The following is an 18,492-nucleotide window of genomic DNA, read 5'->3' as shown; positions in this document are numbered from 1 at the left end:
AGACTTATGACATTTATGTCAAATAATTTAAGAGGGTATTGATTACCCAACTAAACAAATGATAGGGTTTATGTACCTTGAGGGATTCACATCCTTTACAGATGATGGAAAGGTATGGGAATTCTTACTTGACTTAGCTGACAAAATCCATGAGTGGGAATCAACCCAAGTGAGTGAAAGAACCATAGGAGGAAAATGATATTTTGTGGATGGGATAGTAGCCAAGGAAGCCAATTTGATAGCCTAATCAAGAGGATTGAGGCTATTGTTCCTAGAGAGCCATCATCAGTCAATTTGGTTAAGATTTGTGCTTGGTGCCAGTCCCCTGGACATGTCATAGAAGAATTCCCCAACACCTTTGGGGGCACTTCTAATGATAGTGTTAATTCTTTATACCTGAATAATCCATATAGTAACACCTATAATCCAGGATGGAGAAATCACTCAAATTTCTCTTGGAATCAGAACAACCAAGCAGGGTCTTACAATTTTCATAATCAAGGTCAACCTGGACCCCAAAGGCCTCCATTTGCACAACAATCTTTTTCCCAAAATACTTTTCCTAGGTCAAATGTAGGACCTCAGGCTAGTTTTCCTAGGGCCTCTCTTCTTTCATCTTATCACCAACTCCCTGTGTTTACCAACACTTGAGAGGCAAATAGAATAAGTGACTTGAAAAAAAATATGACCCTCCTCATGACAAGCTATCAAAATCTTATGAGAGAACTCACCCAAGTTATCTCAATTATGCATGAGAGGGAGAAATGAACTTTACCCAGTCAACCAGAGCCTAACACTAGGCAACATCAGGCTGTTAGTTCATAAACACCAACTAATGCACCACTGAATATAGTACAAGGTCAGGCCCAACAAGGGCCCTCTAACCAATGTAATAATTTTTATGCCTTTAGGAGTGGTAGAGAGTACCAACAGAGCGTTCCTAAGTCTTCCCCATCTATTACTCTTATTAACTCTCATTCAGTTGAGGACAAAAGTGTGCCTCTTATTCCAGGTTCGTCTGATGAACCTAAAGATTCTTCTGAAACTAAAGATAATTTGGTTGAGGAAACCAAAAATGATTCTTCTGAAAAAGGGCAAATCCCTAACAGTCCTTATGTTCATCCTATCCCAGTTCCTAATCGCTTGGTACACAAAAAGAAGACTGCTTCCATGGATAAAATTTTAGAAGTCTTCAAAAAGGTAGAAGTGAACATTCCTCTTTTGGATGCCATATCCCAGATCCCCGCCTAAGCAAAGGTACTGAAAGATTTGTGTATTCACAAATGTATCACTAGTGTGCCCAAAAAAGCGTTCTTGACAGGTAATATTAGTTCCATAATTACTCAACCTATAACAGCCAAATATAAGGATCTAGGGAGCCCTACCATATCTTGTGTCATAGGCAACACCTACATTGAGCATGCCTTACTTGACCTTAGTGCATGTGTGAATCTTTTACCTTATTATGTGTGCAAACAACTAGGATTGGGAGAATTGAAAGCCACTGGAGCTACTCTTCAGTTGGCAGATAGGTCTATTAAGATTCCTAAAGGGATGGTTGAGGATGTCTTATTAAAGGTGGAGGAATTTATTTTCCATTTTGATTTCATTGTGTTAGATACCAAGCCCTTCTCAACCAAGGATGAGATCCCAATAATTCTAGGAAGACCATTCTTGGCTACCAGTAATGCATTAATCAACTGTCGGAATGGTTTCCTAAGGTTATCTTTTGACAATCAAACTGTTGAGTTTAACATGTCCAGGATAGGTAAGCAACCACATTTGGAAGAAGAGATCAATATGCTTGAGGATTTTTTGGATTTTTCTAATGATTTAATTACCAATTTTGATATTGATTTTGATTCAGAATTCCAAGAGTGTATGGATGAGTTGGATGATGATAGTGAAAATTTCTTTTCTGAAGTCTTGAGTCTTCACACACCTGTGGAGTCCTTAGGACCTCTTTCCAATTCCATTCCCAAACCTTCCATAGTTGAGCCCCCTAAGTTAGATCTTAAAGAGTTTCCAACTAATTTAAGGTATGCTTTCTTAGGGCCTGACCAGACTCTTCCTGTAATAATTTCTTCAAATTTGACTTTATCCAGGAAGAGGAGTTACTTATAGTGTTAAAAGATAATAAGGAAGCCCTAGGTTAGACCATGACTGATATCAAGGGTATGAGCCCTTCTATTGTGCGACATCATATACATCTTATGGAGGATTCTAAACCATCCACAGAACCCCAAATAAGAGTTAACCTAGTGATGATGGAAGCCATTAAGAAAGAGATCCTAAAGTGCTTGGATCATAGAATAATTTATACTATTTCTGACAGCCAATGAGTAAGCTCAGTTCACGTAGTGCCTAAGAATTCTAGGGTGACTGTAGTTCCCAATGCCAATAATGAACTAATTTCAAACCATGTCCAATCTGGGTGGAGAGTGTGCATAGACTATAAGAAACTTAATATGGCAACCTAGAATGACCACTTCTCATTGCCATTCATTGACTAGATATTAGAGAAGTTAGCTAGACATGAATAATATTATTTTCTTAACGGATATTTCTACTATAATCAAATCCCAATTGCTTTAGAGGACCTACATAAGACCACTTTTACATGCCTATATAGAACATTTGCTTATAGGCGTATGCCCTTTGGGCTTTGCAATGCCTCTGCTACATTCCAATGATGCATGATGAGCATCTTTTCTGACATGGTTGAAAAATTCTTAGAAGTATTTATGAATGACTTTTCAATTCATGGGAATTCCTATTCTGAATGTCTTTATCATCTTTCCCTAGTTTTGAAAAGGTGCATATCTAAGAATTTGGTTTTGAATTAGGAGAAATGCCATTTTATGGTTAAATCTGGTATTGTTTTAGGCCATGTAATATCCAAGGAGGGAATTAAGGTAGATAGAGCCAAAGTGGATTTAAGTGATAATTTACCACCTCCTAAATCGGTTAAGGACGTCTGGTCTTTTCTAGGGCATACGGGCTTCTACAAAAGGTTTTTTAAGAACTTTAGTCAGTTAGCCCGACCTCTCACTTCATTTCTTACCAAAGATCAAACTTTTGAGTTTTCTAAAGAGTGCCTAGAAACCTTCAAACAACTTAAGAAGGAATTAACCAATGCACACATTATTCAAGCACTTGTTTAGACTGAACCTTTTGAACTGATGTGTGATGCTTCGGATTTTACCATAGGAGCGGTTTTGTGTTAAAGGATTAATAAGTTGCCCACTATCATTTACTATGCTAGTAGGACCTTAAATGAATCACAACTCAATTATACAACCACTGAAAAATAATTTTTAGCTATTGTGTTTGTATTAGAAAAGTTTCAATCTTACTTAGTTGGTTCACATGTGGTGGTGTATACTGATCATTCTGCTTTTAGATACCTAGTTCAGAAGAAGGATGCCAAAGCCCGTCTCATTAGGTGGGTTTTACTTTTGCAAGAGTTTGATTTAGAAATTAGGAATAAGAAAGGAGTTTAAAACCTACTTGTAGACCATTTATCCTGGCTTCCCAATTCCTTGACTATTGATTCTCCAGTCAACGAGAACTTTCCAGATGAACAGTTATTTGCAATGTGCAGTGAACCATGGTTTGCTGACATTGTCATCTTCTTAGTTTCAGGTATGACTCCGGATTATTAGCCACCCAAGATAAGTATAGGTTTCATTCCCAAGTTAAGCACTTTTTCTGGGATGATCCTTGTTTGTTTAAGATATGTTCGGATCAGATTATCCGATGATATGTTCCTGATCATGAACAACATTCTATTCTCTCTTTTTGCCATGATTATGCATGTGGTGGACACTTTGGACCTAAGAAGACTTCTGCAAAGGTTCTCCAATGCGGATTTTATTGGCCCACTCCTTTTAGAGATGCTTTTGATTTTTACAAGGCTTTTCTCGCTTGCCAGTATTTTGACCGTATCAATAAGCGGATCATAATGCCCCTCAACCCTATTTTGGTAGTTAAGATCTTTGATGTATGGGGCATCGATTTCATAGGACCATTCCCTAATTCCTTTGGAAATTTGTACATACTTTTGGCTATTGATTACCTTTCTAAATAGATAGAGGTCATACCTTACAAATCTAATGACCACAAAGTGGTGGTCCAATTTCTCAAAGAGAACATATTTTCCCGTTTTGGTGCACCACATGCAATAATTAGTGATATGGGTACATATTTTTGTAATCGGCCTTTTGAGGCCTTAATGAAAAAGTATGGGATCACCCGTAAGTTATCTATCCCTTATCACCCCCAAACTAGTGGCCAAGTGGAGGTGTCTAATAGGCAGATCAAACAAATCTTGGAGAAAACTGTTAATCCCAATCATAAGGATTGGTCCCTTAGGCTCATTGATGCCTTGTGGGCCCATTACACTGCTTTCAAGATCAACCTTGGTCAGTCTCCCTACCGTTTGGTGTATGGAAAAGCTTGTCACTTACCAGTTAAGTTGGAGCATAAGGCCTTTTGGGCCATCAAGAAGCTCAACTTTGATTTTTCTGATGTGGGAATTCATCGTAGGCTCCAATTATCTAAGTTGGAGGAACTTAGGAATCATTCATATGAAAGTTCTAGGATTTACAAGGTAAAGACCTAAGCTTTCCATGATAAGTATATTCTGCGTAAATCTTTTGCAATTGGTGATAAGGTCTTACTGTACAACTCTCGATTACATCTTTTCCCTGGTAAGCTTAGATCCTGATGGGATGGATTGTTTCATGGGGCTGTGGAGATTCTGAATCCAGAAATAGGGGTAATTTCGAAGGTTAATGGTCAGCATTTGAAACCGTTCCTCGAGTTTCCTACTACTGGTAGTGAAGAGGTCATGGATCTCCATGAACCTCTTGACATTGATGACTAACTTTTAATCAGGTATGACCGCCTTGCATTGTCTTCGCTTTTAATTCTTTCCATGCATTGAGGATATTGCATGACTTAAGTGTGGGGGAGGAAAACTAGTTTCTGCTTTTTCCACTTTGTTTTTTTTGTTTTTCTTTTTATTTTTGAGTTTGTTAAGGATGAAGTCCTACTTTGGCTTTCGACTAATGATCATACCATTTGGTTGTTTGATGTATGAAAATAAAAGTTTTGATTAAGGTACCAATTTTGAATGTATAAAAATCTTGTTGAGAAGAAAGAAACAAGCCTGTGTCTAGAGGTGAGACTTTCTTTTAAAAAATAAGAGACTCCTGTTTTATGATGTTGGACCATTTGTAAGTTTGTGGGTTCCTTATACTTTTGATTTGGAGTTGAGAGCTTCTTTTTAATTTAGCATGAGTTGACATATGTACAATTTTAAATGAAATGTGAAATGTGGTATAAAGAAGAATAAGAGTTGATTCCCTTGGAACTAGACAGGTCATTGCGCCTCAGGAAGGGGTGTCTTGATCGAAATTCCTTAGGAGGAAACTTCTGAAGGAACTCTAGCATCACTGTCTTTGTGGGCATATGCAAAAAGCGAAGCTACATAGTAACTTGGGTGTCTGGTGTTTGCTCCACCATGTCATTCAGGCCAAAAGTAGTGGAGTAGAATTGAGTTTATTAAGCGAAAAAAGTAGAAAAATGTGCAAATGTCATTAATGCTTGGTAATATGTTTTGGTAAAAAACACTCCAACGCCTTAGTCATTGGTTCCCTATTTCTTCACAAGTGGTTTTGCCTTAAGATAATGATGTTTTGGAAGAGACGAGGTGAGTTCCAAATTAAAAAATATGCTAGTGCATGGAATTGATAAAGGGTAATAAAAGTTCAAGTGTGGGGGTCCCTTGTAAGAGAAATTATCTTTTCTCTGGATCAGTATGGTCCTTACCTTTAATCAAGGTTGGGATTTTTTTATTCTGAATTTTAGGTGTATATTCACTGCAAATACCCACGAGACACAACTCGTCCACTAGGGGTGACCTAGGGATTTAAAGGATTGTTGCACATGCTAAGTGCAACCGTGATTCCTACGAAAGTGAGTTAGGATTTTTTTGTTTTTATTCTTTTTCTTTTTCTTTTGCTCTAGGACTAGCAAAGTTTAAGTGTGGGGGAATTCTGATGAACACATTTATGTGTGAAATCAAGTGTAGTAGAACATGCATTTTATATATTTAGAATGGAGCTATCTTGGGTTTTACTCTCTTCTTGCAGGTTTTATATTTTCAAGGCCTTAGGACTACCGGACACTATATCTCCAATTTTACACATAAAGAGGTCCTATTTCTTTTTATGGCTGCGAAGAGGAAAAAATTCTGAGCAAGATGGACGTATTCAATTGCAAGTATACATTCGTTTGGTTAATCGTACAAGTGATTATTCTTTTCGGGCCAGAAAAAGAATAATGGATCAGAATTGAACCGAGATACAGAACTAGCCCATCTGTAGTTGTGCCAAGGGTACAAAGAATATTTTAAATGCCAACAAGGATCGATGGACCACATCCTTAAGTGATTGAAGATTCGTTTTTGGTAACAACAACTACCTAGCGTAGTTGGTGAGTAGTGGTGTGCAAAATCCTGTGCTTATTAGGAGGTCTCAAGTTCAAACCTCTTAGCTGCCATTTTGTTGAGGTTTTTATTTTAGAAGATTTCCTCTCTCCTACTCATCACTCAAAGTAGGTCGACCAAAGGGTTTCTTATGCAAGAGGAGAGAGAAATAAGAAAATAAAGAGAAAAAATAGGAAAGAAGAAAAAAAAGATAGGGCATGGATGGAATTTCCCATTAAAATAGAATATTGTCCAAATCCAAGCAAGAAAAAATTGGCCAAAGGGGGTTTCTTGAGCAAGAAGAGAGAGAAAAATAGAAAAAGGGAGAAAAAATAGGAAAAAAAAAGGCAAGAAAAACGTGGGAGATCTCTCTTCGCACGTTTTCTCTCTTCTCTCTCCTCCACTTCATCAACAAGATAAAAAAAAAATCGTTTTTTTTAGAAGCTAAAATCGTTAGCTTCCATCCCCCATTCTCTATATAATAGAATTAACCCAAGGGGAGGAGGCACTTCATTTTTCTTCAAGGGTTTTTTCTTAGTTGCTCTATCTCTTTCTCTAGCTCTAGTTTTAGGTTTATGCTTTAAATACTTTTGTAAGTTCTTTTTATTCAATTAATGCAAGCACTTTTGTTTTTTATTCTGTCTTTTATTTTTATTGTTTAAGCAATTGAATTTCTAATTTTCAAGTTCTTGGCTTAGTTCTTGGTGACAAGAACAAGCTATGAAGCATGTCTTTCAAGTTCATTTTTCTTCAGATTTGTTTTCTCTAGTACTAGAAATTTTAGATTTGGTTTATTCCAGATCTGGTTTTTAATACTGGTAGTATCTTAAATAGATCAAGTTTTCAGTTCAAGGGTTGAAGTTCAAGTAAGTAGGCTCCTTTAGTAGTCTTCTCTCCCCCCTCTCATTCTCTCTTCTGACTACCATTTCTTTCTTAATTTATGATTTTAATTTCATTCGTTGCATTATTGCTATCCCTTTCCCCCAAGGTTCATTGCTAGTGTATGTATTGGCTTTGCCCCTCCTAGCCATAGAACTATCATTTTATTGTTTTTATTTTAATTGTATCTCTTTCCCTAAAGCCAAGTAGAGTAATCTTGGTAAGAGTGACTCTCTGGTCAAGTAGGGAAGCTCATATTATGATGCATCCCTCGGGCTAAGTAGAGAAACCTGCTTGTGAGTCTCTCTCTGGTTTTATCCCCTTTCTTTTACTTTATTTTTATTTCAACATTTTTTTCCTTCATTGCTTTTTAATTACATGGGGTGTTTATTTTTAGCTATTTATTTATTTAATTTTAATTGCATGGCTTGCGTATTTAAATTCTTAGATGACGAATGGTTAGGAAGTTATTTTCGATACATATATGTAGGACGGTAATTAGAATTAGATCACAACTATTAATCAGTTCACTTTCGCATTATTAAAAGAAAGAAAAAAATAAAGTGGCTGCTCTCCCTGTGTTCAACCCATAGCTACACTGATCCGTACGCTTGAAGTTACATTTTAAAATCTCAAAAAATACACATAATGTCTTCCAGTTTCTATATTGAGGAAGTACATTCCCGAGCCCACTCACGTCTTAACTTACATACCCCATGAGTTGGACGAGGATTTTGCCTACGTGAAGTTTTTGGAGAAGATTGTTGACCAGAAAGAACATGTTCTCCCCAATCGCACCGTTTCCTTTGTTAAAGTGAAATGGATGAACCACCCCGAACAGGAAGCATCCTGGGAGTGGGAAGATGAGATATTAAAGCAGTATCCTAGATTGTTTGATTTACCAAGTATGTTCAATTTTGAAGATGAAATTCTTGCAAGGTGGAGAGAATGCTACACTTGTGCCCTAATCCGGTCTAATTTGAACTGTTGTGACAGGCCTCGAATCGGAGATTGGAAGTACGATCGGGTTTTGGCTCGTGGCTGCTCATTATCGAGGGGGTAGAGATGACCCCACATGTTTGTGCATTGCATGCCTATCTAACTGGAGGCGATTCATAACTTTCGATCCTAGACGGTAAGTGACTCGACTCCCCACACTTGAATTCCAGCACGCATAAAAAATTTATCAAAAGGCCTTGAGCATATCCGAGGGCAACCACCCATCCAATACCAACCATCGGATAGCAAGCTGTCTTAATCATCGGAAATATACCACCAGAAGCAGCCTGGGCCTGGATTCAGATCCTGTTTCCAATGGGTTGACAGGCTGTTGTCAGGATTTTAATGCCTGTGGTTTCCGCCACTTGCATCGTAAATGGTTCTGGATGATCCCAAATCATCCTTCACACATTCCTCATGATGTGAGCACTTTATGAACCTAAATGGTTGGGTCCTCGTGCCCCAAATTTTATTTTAGCCCAATTGGTTCATAAAAGGTCCAAACCAAACAGACCCTAAGGCCCACTTAAGTTATAAGTTGAGAAATGAGGATTCATTTCCTAATTTCCCTTGTGCCCAAAGTAGGAGAGGAGAGAAAGAGAAAAGGAAAGAAGAAGAAGAGCAAGGAGAAGGGGTTGGAGGCCTACCTTGGTGCTGGCTGCCGCATTGTTGTCGAAATCACTGTCGGAGGTATGTACAACCTCCCATACCACTCTTTCTCTTCATTTCGACCTAGGTAGGGCTAGGTATGGATGGTTCTTGATGTAAAAACCATGTTAAGGTTGTAGGATGAGTGTCCTACCCTCCCGGTGTTGTTGCCGAGCTTGAACCAAGCCTGGTGAGCTCCAACAACATGTATTGCCAAAAGACCAACTAGGGTTTTGATCATTCGATCGACATATCTCCCAAATGGCTTAGTGGAATTGGAATTTTCTTGGCTTAGAATGATTCTAGGAACATCCCCTACAAACTCCATAAAACAAATCCCAGCGATCAGGCCCGAGCTGGAAAGCCCCAATTCGAATTGGACCTTTATGTACTACCACCGAAAATATGGCATAGGAAACACTGTAGCTGTTTTCAGTGGGTTGTTTTTGGTGGACAAATGAGCCTTAAGTGCTCTCTGTCTACTCCATCGAAAACAGGACTGATATTTTTGGTGGAACTGCCATGTTTTCGGTGGGTGTTTTCGATGACAGTACTACCACTTAGGAACTGTGTCTGTACCCTTTGGGGGGTGACCTATGTAGGTCCCCACCGATATTCTCGACGTGTACTGATGTACGATTCCCTTTGTGTCTAGGACAGTGATGTGCACGTGGCTTGAAGCCAGAATTAATTTGATCGATCGATGGCTGTACTTGAACCCGAACACACTCGATCGTAAACCAGGTGAGGGATGGACTATGTTTATTTTTGGAATGTTATTATTATTAAATTGCTCACATGATTAGAATTATATGTTTAATTATAATTGCTTAAATACGATGATGATATGTTACATTTGTCATTTTATGATCTGATATGAACTATATAGAGATGTATGACGGGATCCGGTGTGGCCGAGATGGTACCGATACCGTGATCGCCGTGTGTTTGGTTGTGTGTGTGAGATAGAATTTGATGTGGACGAGGTGGTACCGATGCCGTGATTGCCATATGTATGTTGCATTCAGGCATTGATTATGTACATTAGAGTTAGTTGTAGTCGCAGGTTACACTTTGTGGCCAAGGTCTCGCTGGTATCATGTACCCTGGGACTGCATTTGAAAATGGATGTGCTTCATAGCCGATGATTGGTACCGATGTCGTATAGTCCATACTCAACTGTGATATGTATGCTAAATTAGATAAACGGTCTCAGGTTTCACTTTGTGGCTAAGGTCTCACTGGTATCGTGTACCTGGGACTATATTTGGAGATGAATTACACTTTGTGGCCGAGGTCTTGCCAGTATCTTGTAACTCATACTAACTGTATCACTATGAAGGTATGTAGCATATTTATGGTTAGGTAACACTTCCTATGCTATGAACCCTCACCAATAGAGGTTAAGGTGTTGGATAACCCATTGTGGTATGTTCGATGTGCCTTTTTGGAATGCCACACTTGCAATACGATATGATTGTAGTCAGTGGTGAGAACCTGTCCGGCATGGCCGATGATGTACTGGTGCTGTGACTGCTAGGAGGGAGTTATCAAGGGTTTGCTGGGTGACCCATGGACGCATATGGGGACCAACAAGTTTCTATTCACGGCTAGGGTTTGTATCCTTGCATAGTCGATGGCGGTTCCGAGATGAAGGATACAACCTAAAGAGCCATAGTAGCATTTACCAGACTTAGTTTGTATTGTTAGGTGGATAATAAATAAATGAACTGCATCACGAGCATCATGGACTATGTGTTTAATTTTCACAATCATGCATCATAAATTATTACTGCTATTGTCTTGCTTGAATGTGCTTGACCCCACCCCTCACTGAGTGAGTTAGAAAGCTCACCCCACGTATATATCCCTTTTTAGATGATGATGCAGGTTCAGTGGTACCAATGGCAGGTGACCCTATATCTTCTGTGTCAGAGTATGATGTGAGCGACTGGTGGATGCCAGAAGCGGAGGAGCACGATCAAGACTGTGCTTGTGACCACTGTGCTTACGCCGCACCATGAGATTGTACATCATATTTTGATTCTTTTGGGTATAGCTGTGGATTTCATATTGTTTTTAAGATTATTTTATACGTCATGGATGAATGTAACAGAATAACTCAGTTATCGCTATTATATTATCATTAGACGTTTTCCCATTTTATTTATGATTCTGCTACTATACTCTGATTCCGCTGCTTATATTGGTTTGTGATGTGATATTGTGAAAATATTAAGGTACTGCTATTAGAGATCCTGGTAGGTTGGTAAGACAGGTTCATGTCTTACTCGCACTGTCGGTATTTCTAATGGTAAGTTGGGTCTACTGTAAGGTGGGGTGTGACATGATGTCTAATGATATTTATCATATTTACCAAAAGAGTTTTCATAGAAGAAGTTATAATTATAATTCTAAGCGCGTGAGTAATTTAATAATAATAACATTCCAAAAATAAACACAGTCCATCCCTCACCTAGTTTACGATCGAGTGTGTTCGGGTTCAAGTACGGGCGCCGATCGATCAAATCAATTCTGGATTTGGGGCACCTACACATCACTGTCCTAGACACAAAGGGAATCATACATTAGTACGCGTTGGGAATATCAGGAGGGACATACACAGGTCACCCCCAAAAGGGTACAAACATTGTTCCTAAGTGACAATACTGTCACCGAAAACACCTACCGAAAACAGGGCATTTCCATTGGAAATATCAGTCCTGTTTTTGGTGGAGTAGACAGAGAGCACTTAAGGCTCATTTTTCCACAAGAAACATCCCACCGAAAACAACTACAGTGTTTCCTGTGCCATATTTCCAGTGGGAGTACAAAAAGGTCTAATTCGAATTGGGGCTTTTTGACTTAGGCCCGATCGTCGGGATTTGTTCCATGGAGTTTGTAGGGGATGTTCCTAGCATCATTCTAAGCCAAGAAAATTCTAATTCCACTGAGCCATTTGGGAGATACATCGATCGAACAATCAAAACCCTAGTTGGTCTTTTGGCAATACATGTTGCTGGAGCTCACCGGGCTTGGTTCTAGCTCGGCAACAACACTGGGAGGGTAGAACATTCATCCTACAACCTTAACATGGTTTTTACATCAAGAGTCCATCCATACCTAGCCTTAGCTAGGTCGAAATGAAGAGAGAGAGAGTGGTATGGGAGGTTGTACTTACCTCCGGCAGTGATTCCGACAACAAGGTGGCAGCCGGCACCAAGGTAGGCCTCCAACCCCTTCTCCTTCCTCTTCTTCTTCTTTCCTCTCCTCTTTCTCTCCTCTCCTACGTTGGGCACAAGGGAAATGAGGAATTTCCTCATTTCCCAACTTATAACTTAAGTGGGCCTTAGGGTCTGTTTGGTTGGACCTCTTTTGAACCAATTATGTTAAAATAAAATTTGGGGGCATGAGGACCCAACCATTTAGGCCTGTAAAGTTCTCACATCATGAGGAAGGTGTGGATGATGATTTGGGATCATCCGGAACCATTTACGATCCGAGTGATGGAAACCACGGGCATTGAACTCCTGATAGTAGCTTGTCAACCCACCGGAAACAGGCACCAGATCCAAACCCAAGCTACTTCTGGTGGCATATTTTCCAGTGGTCAAGACAACTTGCTATCCTGACAGCTTGCTGTCCCATGGTTGGTCTTGCACAGGTGGTTGCCCTCGGACATGCTTAAGGACTTTCGACAATTTTTCGATGCGTGTCTAAATTTAAGTGTGGGGACTTGGGTCACTTACTGTCTGGGATTGAAAGGTGTGAATCCCCTCCAGTTAGATAGGCACGCAATGCATGAACATGTGGGGTCGTCTCTACCCCCTCAGTAATGCATTGCCACGAGCCGAAGCCCTATCGTACTTTCGATCTCCGATCTGAGGCCTATCACAACAGTTCAAATTAGACCGGATTAGGGCACCGATGTAACACATCACCAGTTCTATATATCTTGATTATTATCATATATGTGATTGTAGATACATTCCATAACTTTATGAACTTAAAGTACTGCATCATGGATCCTGGGTGGATTGTGGACACGTGTGTATGTCCATGTCACCATCCTTCAGGTGAGTGGAGGCGGGGTGTGACAGAGGTATGGGAGTTGGTGAGGGATTTCCAAAAAAGAGCTAGACTTTTGGATATATAAACCCAATGGTTCAATAGTAAAATAGTTCAAGTTCTCAGGAAAGAGAGGTGATTCGTTTAAAAAAATCTCTCTTGAATTTTTTGTTTCTATCAGAAAGATTTTAGTATGGGTTTCAGAATGAATGAGGTCTCTAATAATGTCACGAATTATCTGGGGATCCAAACCTTGACAATTCGAGCTAAATCATTTCATTTTGATCTCTCGGGACATCAATGGGAGATCGGATCATGTATGAGAACAATCTCGTACGTCTCTAATTAGTGAATTTGGAATCCATTAAATATAGAGAGAGAAAGTTAATTCTAAATTCATGGACCAGGGGCGTATATAATTATTCTTGTATGTGAACCTAATGTGGATTCCAGTGACGGGAACCCACTTATTCAAAGGACAAATTTTATGATGAAGTGGAAAAAATTCTGTAAGACTCACCATGATAGATTTGAAATTGTAAGTATTGATATTCAAAGTAGCATTAAAATAGATGAAGGAAAGAATCAAGGAGGGAAGTATGGGAATTATGGGAATTAGATGGTGGATGATGGGGTCTGACCTATCCTTGTTCAATGGGATTCAAAGGGCTTTGAATTGTATGGATGGGTTATTTTTGAGTAGGTGTGGGTTCTTTATCTTTGTTTCTATGGTATAAGTTGGGCTTCCTTTGCTGATTTGGGTTTCGGTTTGAAGAGAGAAGAGGTTTTATCCCAATTAAATCATTCTCCATGGCAAATTGGGGTCTTTTATGTTGATCATCAATGGTTTCCTTATATCTTGTTATGCACCGTGTTTTTCTTGTTGAAATGGTCTATGGCAATCATATCGGCACATAAAAAAATGGTTACATTCCTAAATATTAATCTAAAAAAAAAAAGCTAATATGAAAGTTTCTAATGTGAAAGCAAATAAATTATATTGGTAAGATGAAAGGTGTCTCTTTGTGCAGGAGGAACGAGGGGGAGGTCTGTTGAGGGGAAAGAAGGAACAAAATTTAAGACTTGTTCTAAGCATTCTAGGTAAAACTAATGTACATGACAAATAAACAAAGAATTATGGACACCCTAATGGTAAGCTTTGTGTCCAACAGATTATGTGATCTCCGGGATCTCTGGTAATGTTTTCAAGAGGCATTATCCTTTTGTGACTCTCGTCATGCTCGTATTTAGTTCTCCTTCCGGGAGAGTAATAGAGTTGTGGATTGGTTGACAAATTTGGCATGCTCATCTTCAACACATTTTCAACCATGAACACCGGTTTTCTGGTGATTTCTAGTGTATTCTCAAAAAAGAAAGGCGGGGTTGCCTATTTTCAGAATGTAATTTGCTTAGGGTTGGGGTTTTATTTTATTCATGTGTGAGAGTGATCTCAGTTTGGTTTGGGGTATGGTGGGTTTGTCCCCCCCCCCTTGCATTTTTTTGTTTCTGTTCTCTTTTCTTAATAAAATCCTTCGGGCTTGCTTGGGTCCCAGCTAATATTCGGGTTAAAAACAAAAACTATGTTTAGTGAACTATAACCTTTAAATATTTGTCACACAATAATATGTGTTAATCCATGTGATAGAGAATCATACAAGCATCTCAGTGATACAATTTGAGATTGAAATGAGTAGAGGAAGCAACTCATATATATTATACAAATGATATTTTAGCAAGAAAAAGAAATAGCTAAAATTACAAAAAGATGCCACTTTTGTAATTTTACTAAAAACTTTGAATCATAGGTTGAGTAACTTTCTTTGCTTAGACATAATAGGGGTCCTTAATTACAGATAGGAAGGGCATACCCTCGTGCATGAGGCTCCCCATGTGTGAGGTCGGGCAGGGGCGAGAACTTTGCAGCCTTACCCTGAAAATGGCAAGAGGATGTTTCGACCACTTGACCTCCAGGTCGCTACATTCACACCTTTACTATTGGACTAAGCACGCCCCTTAAACACGTAAACTAACCCATATAATCCCAAGTGGCATATAGTGAAATGTTATACTTCATCAGGCATAGTTATGCCTAGAAGGACCAGAATTCTATTGGCATTTTAGGGAGGGTGTAAAGAATTAAAAGAACCACTAGATCAAAAACTCCGATTTCATGAAACAGCTCAATCTTTTATCGCCATTAAATTGATAACAACACCTATATGGAAACATTGGTAAATTTGAAATTCCTCATTTGAAAAAAACGAAGTACATAAAAATAGAAGGCTAAAAGCATCACTTGATCCTCTCTACAGCACTTGGATGGAGACCAACTTGAAGAGTAAAAGAAGCTGCTGATCCATCTCCTACCATGATCATGTGCCCACCTGATGGAAGCAAAGTGTAACTACTCTTCTCAACCACCATCAAGCTCTTGCAGGCGTTGAACACAAATTTTAAATTCTTGCTCTGGCCAGCAGGCACAAAGACCCTCTGGAACCCAATCACTTGCTTAGAATGAGTACCTTTAATGCCGGCCGGAGGAACTGAGTATATGATGAGAACATCACTACCATCCATTTTCCCTACATTTTGGACTTCAATCTCAAAACCAAACTCCAACCTGGAACAGTTCAAATCATCAATGAGAACAGCTTCACACAATGGTCTGCCCATATCATTGCCATAGCTGAGGCGACGGCAATGCTGGCTCTTGTTCAATGTAATATGGAGAGGACTTGGAGCGGTGCGTATCTTATAGTTGAATTGGGTGTAGCTGAGACCATAACCAAATGGATACACAGTAGAGCCATTGAAGAACTTGTAAGTCCTTCCTGGGTAGCCCAATTCATCAACTGGCCTCAATGGCATGGATGTCATGGGCAGATTGGCAATGTAGCCATTTTCATGCCATGTAATTGGTAACTTTCCTCCTGATGAACAAACCAAAAAAAAGCAAAATTATAAGAACATTAAGAGGCATAACTCAAAAGAGTAATCTAGAATAACTTGAAATATTAATCAACTTTCAAGTAAAAATTACCAGGATTATATTTTCCAAAGACAACTTCGGCGATGGCACGACCACCTTCCTCACCAGGATAACCGGCCCAAACTATGGAACTTATTTTGGAATCATTTTGCTTAGCAAAAGAAATATCAACACCACCAGCAGACATGATAACAAGAATTACTGGACCTTTGGAAACTCCAGCAACTTGTTTGATTAACTGATTTTGATAACCAGGAAGGTTCAAGTCCATTCTATCCAAACCCTCATTCTCAATCTGTGTATTTAACCCAGCCACAATAATGGTAGCATCTGCATTCTTAGCAACTTCCATGGCTGGATATATCATGCTATCATTTTGGCATTGAACATTAGTACATCCCATTGAATATGTCACACTTGCAAATGCAGAGAAACCAACAAAAGGAGAGGTCACCTTACATGGAACACCTAAAATTGTTCACAATAAGGATAATTTGTTAATCTCCCACCAAAAAAAAAAAATGACTTTGTTTAGTAACTGGAATCATTTATAGACTAGTCTAACTGTTCTACATACCTATGTAGGTTCCTAGCATGTCGGATGTAGCATTTGCATGTGGTCCTATCAATGCAATATTCTTGAAATTCAAATTGTTCAAAGGCAATGTAGAGTTTTGATTCTTAAGCAAGACAATTCCTTCCCGTGCACCCTCAGCAGACAACTCTATATGTTCATTAGAACAGATACTCTCTTTCCCAAGAGATGTCAAGGAAGGATTGGAGCCATCAAAGAAACCAAGCCTCATAAGCACAACATAGACATTGTTTAAAGCCTTGTCTATGTCTGCTTCTCTAATTTTGCCATTCAATGTTGAACTCTCAAGGTTTTTGGTGTATGAAACTCCACAGTCCAAATCAAGTCCTGAAAAAGAAAAAATAAAAATAAATAAAACATGCAATAATAAAATTATAAGTATCAAATTATAATGCAATTTAGGCTAATTAAAAACTATACCTGCTTTTAGCACTTGTGCAACAGCTTCCTCATAGCCAAAACCTAACCATTTATGTTTATCAACCAGCGTCTCAATTGAATCACAATCTGAGACAATATACCTATAGAAGAAACCAAACAGAACAGATGAAAAATGAGAGCAGGTTAAGAGAGAGAGAGAGAGAGAGAGAGAGAGAGAGTTTTAATACCCATTCAGACCCCATTCATCTCTTATGGTCTGTTTCAGAAGCCTTGGATCGGCACAAGTAGGTATCCCATTAACACGATTATAAGAACACATGACACTACTAGCATCCCCTTCTCGAACACACATCTCAAAGGGACGAGAAAATGTTTCCACTATGTCTTGTTCAGAAACCTTGAGAACATTAAAAAAAGGAAGACCATAATACTTTAATAACAATAATATATATATATATATATTTATAGCTGAAGAAAAATTTGAGAATTCAGATACCTTGGCATCAAAAGACATACGATCAGCTCCCTGCCAATGATCCACATCATAAGCTGTGTAGTGCTTACAACATGCAGAAACCTTGAGTGGCCTAGATTTCAAGTCCTTGGGAGTCTCCTCACCTTCAATATCTTGCAAACCTCTCACATAGTTTACAGCATAAGTACCAACGACAAAAGGATCTTCACCTGGTGTTTCAGTGATTCTTCCCCATCTAGGGTCTCTTACTACATTGATAGTTGGACTCCAATAAGTCAAACCTGCACGTCCTAAATTGTACATAGCTCTTGCTTCTGTTGAAACAATCTGAAATAATGTATGTCTAACATATCAAAGGCACAAACATAAGAGACAAATGAAATTTTTTTTTGGTGGGTTAAGAGACAAATGTGTTACCTGGCCTGCATTCTTCCAAAGGGACTGATTGAAAGATGCTGCCAATAGAATGATAGCTGGGAAGTTAGTTGCCGAAGGAACAGTTTGATCAAAGTGAACACCACCGCCTTGGTTAGAGACACCATGGAGAGCTTCAGACCACCATTCATACTGAGGTAACCCTATCTGAGGGACCCCATAAGCGAGATCTCCAAGTTGTCTTCCCTTCTCTGCTAGTGTCATCCTGTCAATCAAATCCTTAACCCTAACAGTATAGGAAAGTGACCTGTCACAGAATGAAAAGTTAGACACATCCAGCCCTAAGGCCTTAAATCGAATTGGATCACAAACATAACTGAAGCTAATGTTGCTTTGAGGTCCATTTGAAGCTGAAGAAGGAGATGGAGTTGAGGCTGATGCTAGTAAAGAAGATATAGGGTGACTTCTTGTAGCACCTACTGAATAAAGAAAGAAAACCAAGCAAATAAAAATGAATTCTAACTTCCCCATTCTTATACTCTTCTGAGTATATAAAACCTGTGTTGGAAAAGATGAATAAGACACAATGA

At 39.0% G+C, this 18,492-nt stretch overlaps 1 protein-coding gene across 1 annotated transcript; it reads right to left on the bottom strand.

The window, feature by feature from the left end:
• Window positions 1–15,253: 15,253 nt before the first annotated feature.
• LOC122058455 (probable beta-D-xylosidase 2) lies at window positions 15,254–18,181 on the bottom strand. The gene is made up of 7 exons (XM_042621147.1): window positions 17,945–18,181; window positions 17,549–17,854; window positions 17,280–17,449; window positions 17,092–17,192; window positions 16,654–16,998; window positions 16,128–16,544; window positions 15,254–16,017 (listed from the first exon to the last, which is right to left on the bottom strand). The coding sequence occupies exons 1-7, from the start codon at window positions 18,164–18,166 to the stop codon at window positions 15,380–15,382; spliced, it is 2,199 nt and encodes a 732-aa protein (XP_042477081.1). The 5' UTR covers window positions 18,167–18,181; the 3' UTR covers window positions 15,254–15,379.
• Between the last annotated feature and the right edge of the window lie 311 nt (window positions 18,182–18,492).

The sequence above is a fragment of the Macadamia integrifolia genome, chromosome 12 (genome assembly GCF_013358625.1).
Source record: "Macadamia integrifolia cultivar HAES 741 chromosome 12, SCU_Mint_v3, whole genome shotgun sequence".
NCBI classification, from domain to species: Eukaryota; Viridiplantae; Streptophyta; class Magnoliopsida; order Proteales; family Proteaceae; genus Macadamia; species Macadamia integrifolia.
The sequence above is the reverse complement of the archived record's forward strand: the minus strand, read 5'-3'. Positions and strand labels throughout refer to the sequence as shown.

Excerpts from the sequence above, each read along its gene's own strand:
- LOC122058455 (XM_042621147.1), bottom strand. The coding sequence starts at position 18,166 with ATGACACTAGCAGAGAAGGGAAGACAACTTGGAGATCTCGCTTATGGG. Across the intron at positions 17,450-17,548 it reads GTATGTCTTTTGATGCCAAG|GTTTCTGAACAAGACATAGT; the intron begins GTATCTGAATTC and ends AATGTTCTCAAG. Across the intron at positions 16,999-17,091 it reads TGCACAAGTGCTAAAAGCAG|GACTTGATTTGGACTGTGGA; the intron begins GTATAGTTTTTA and ends TTTCTTTTTCAG.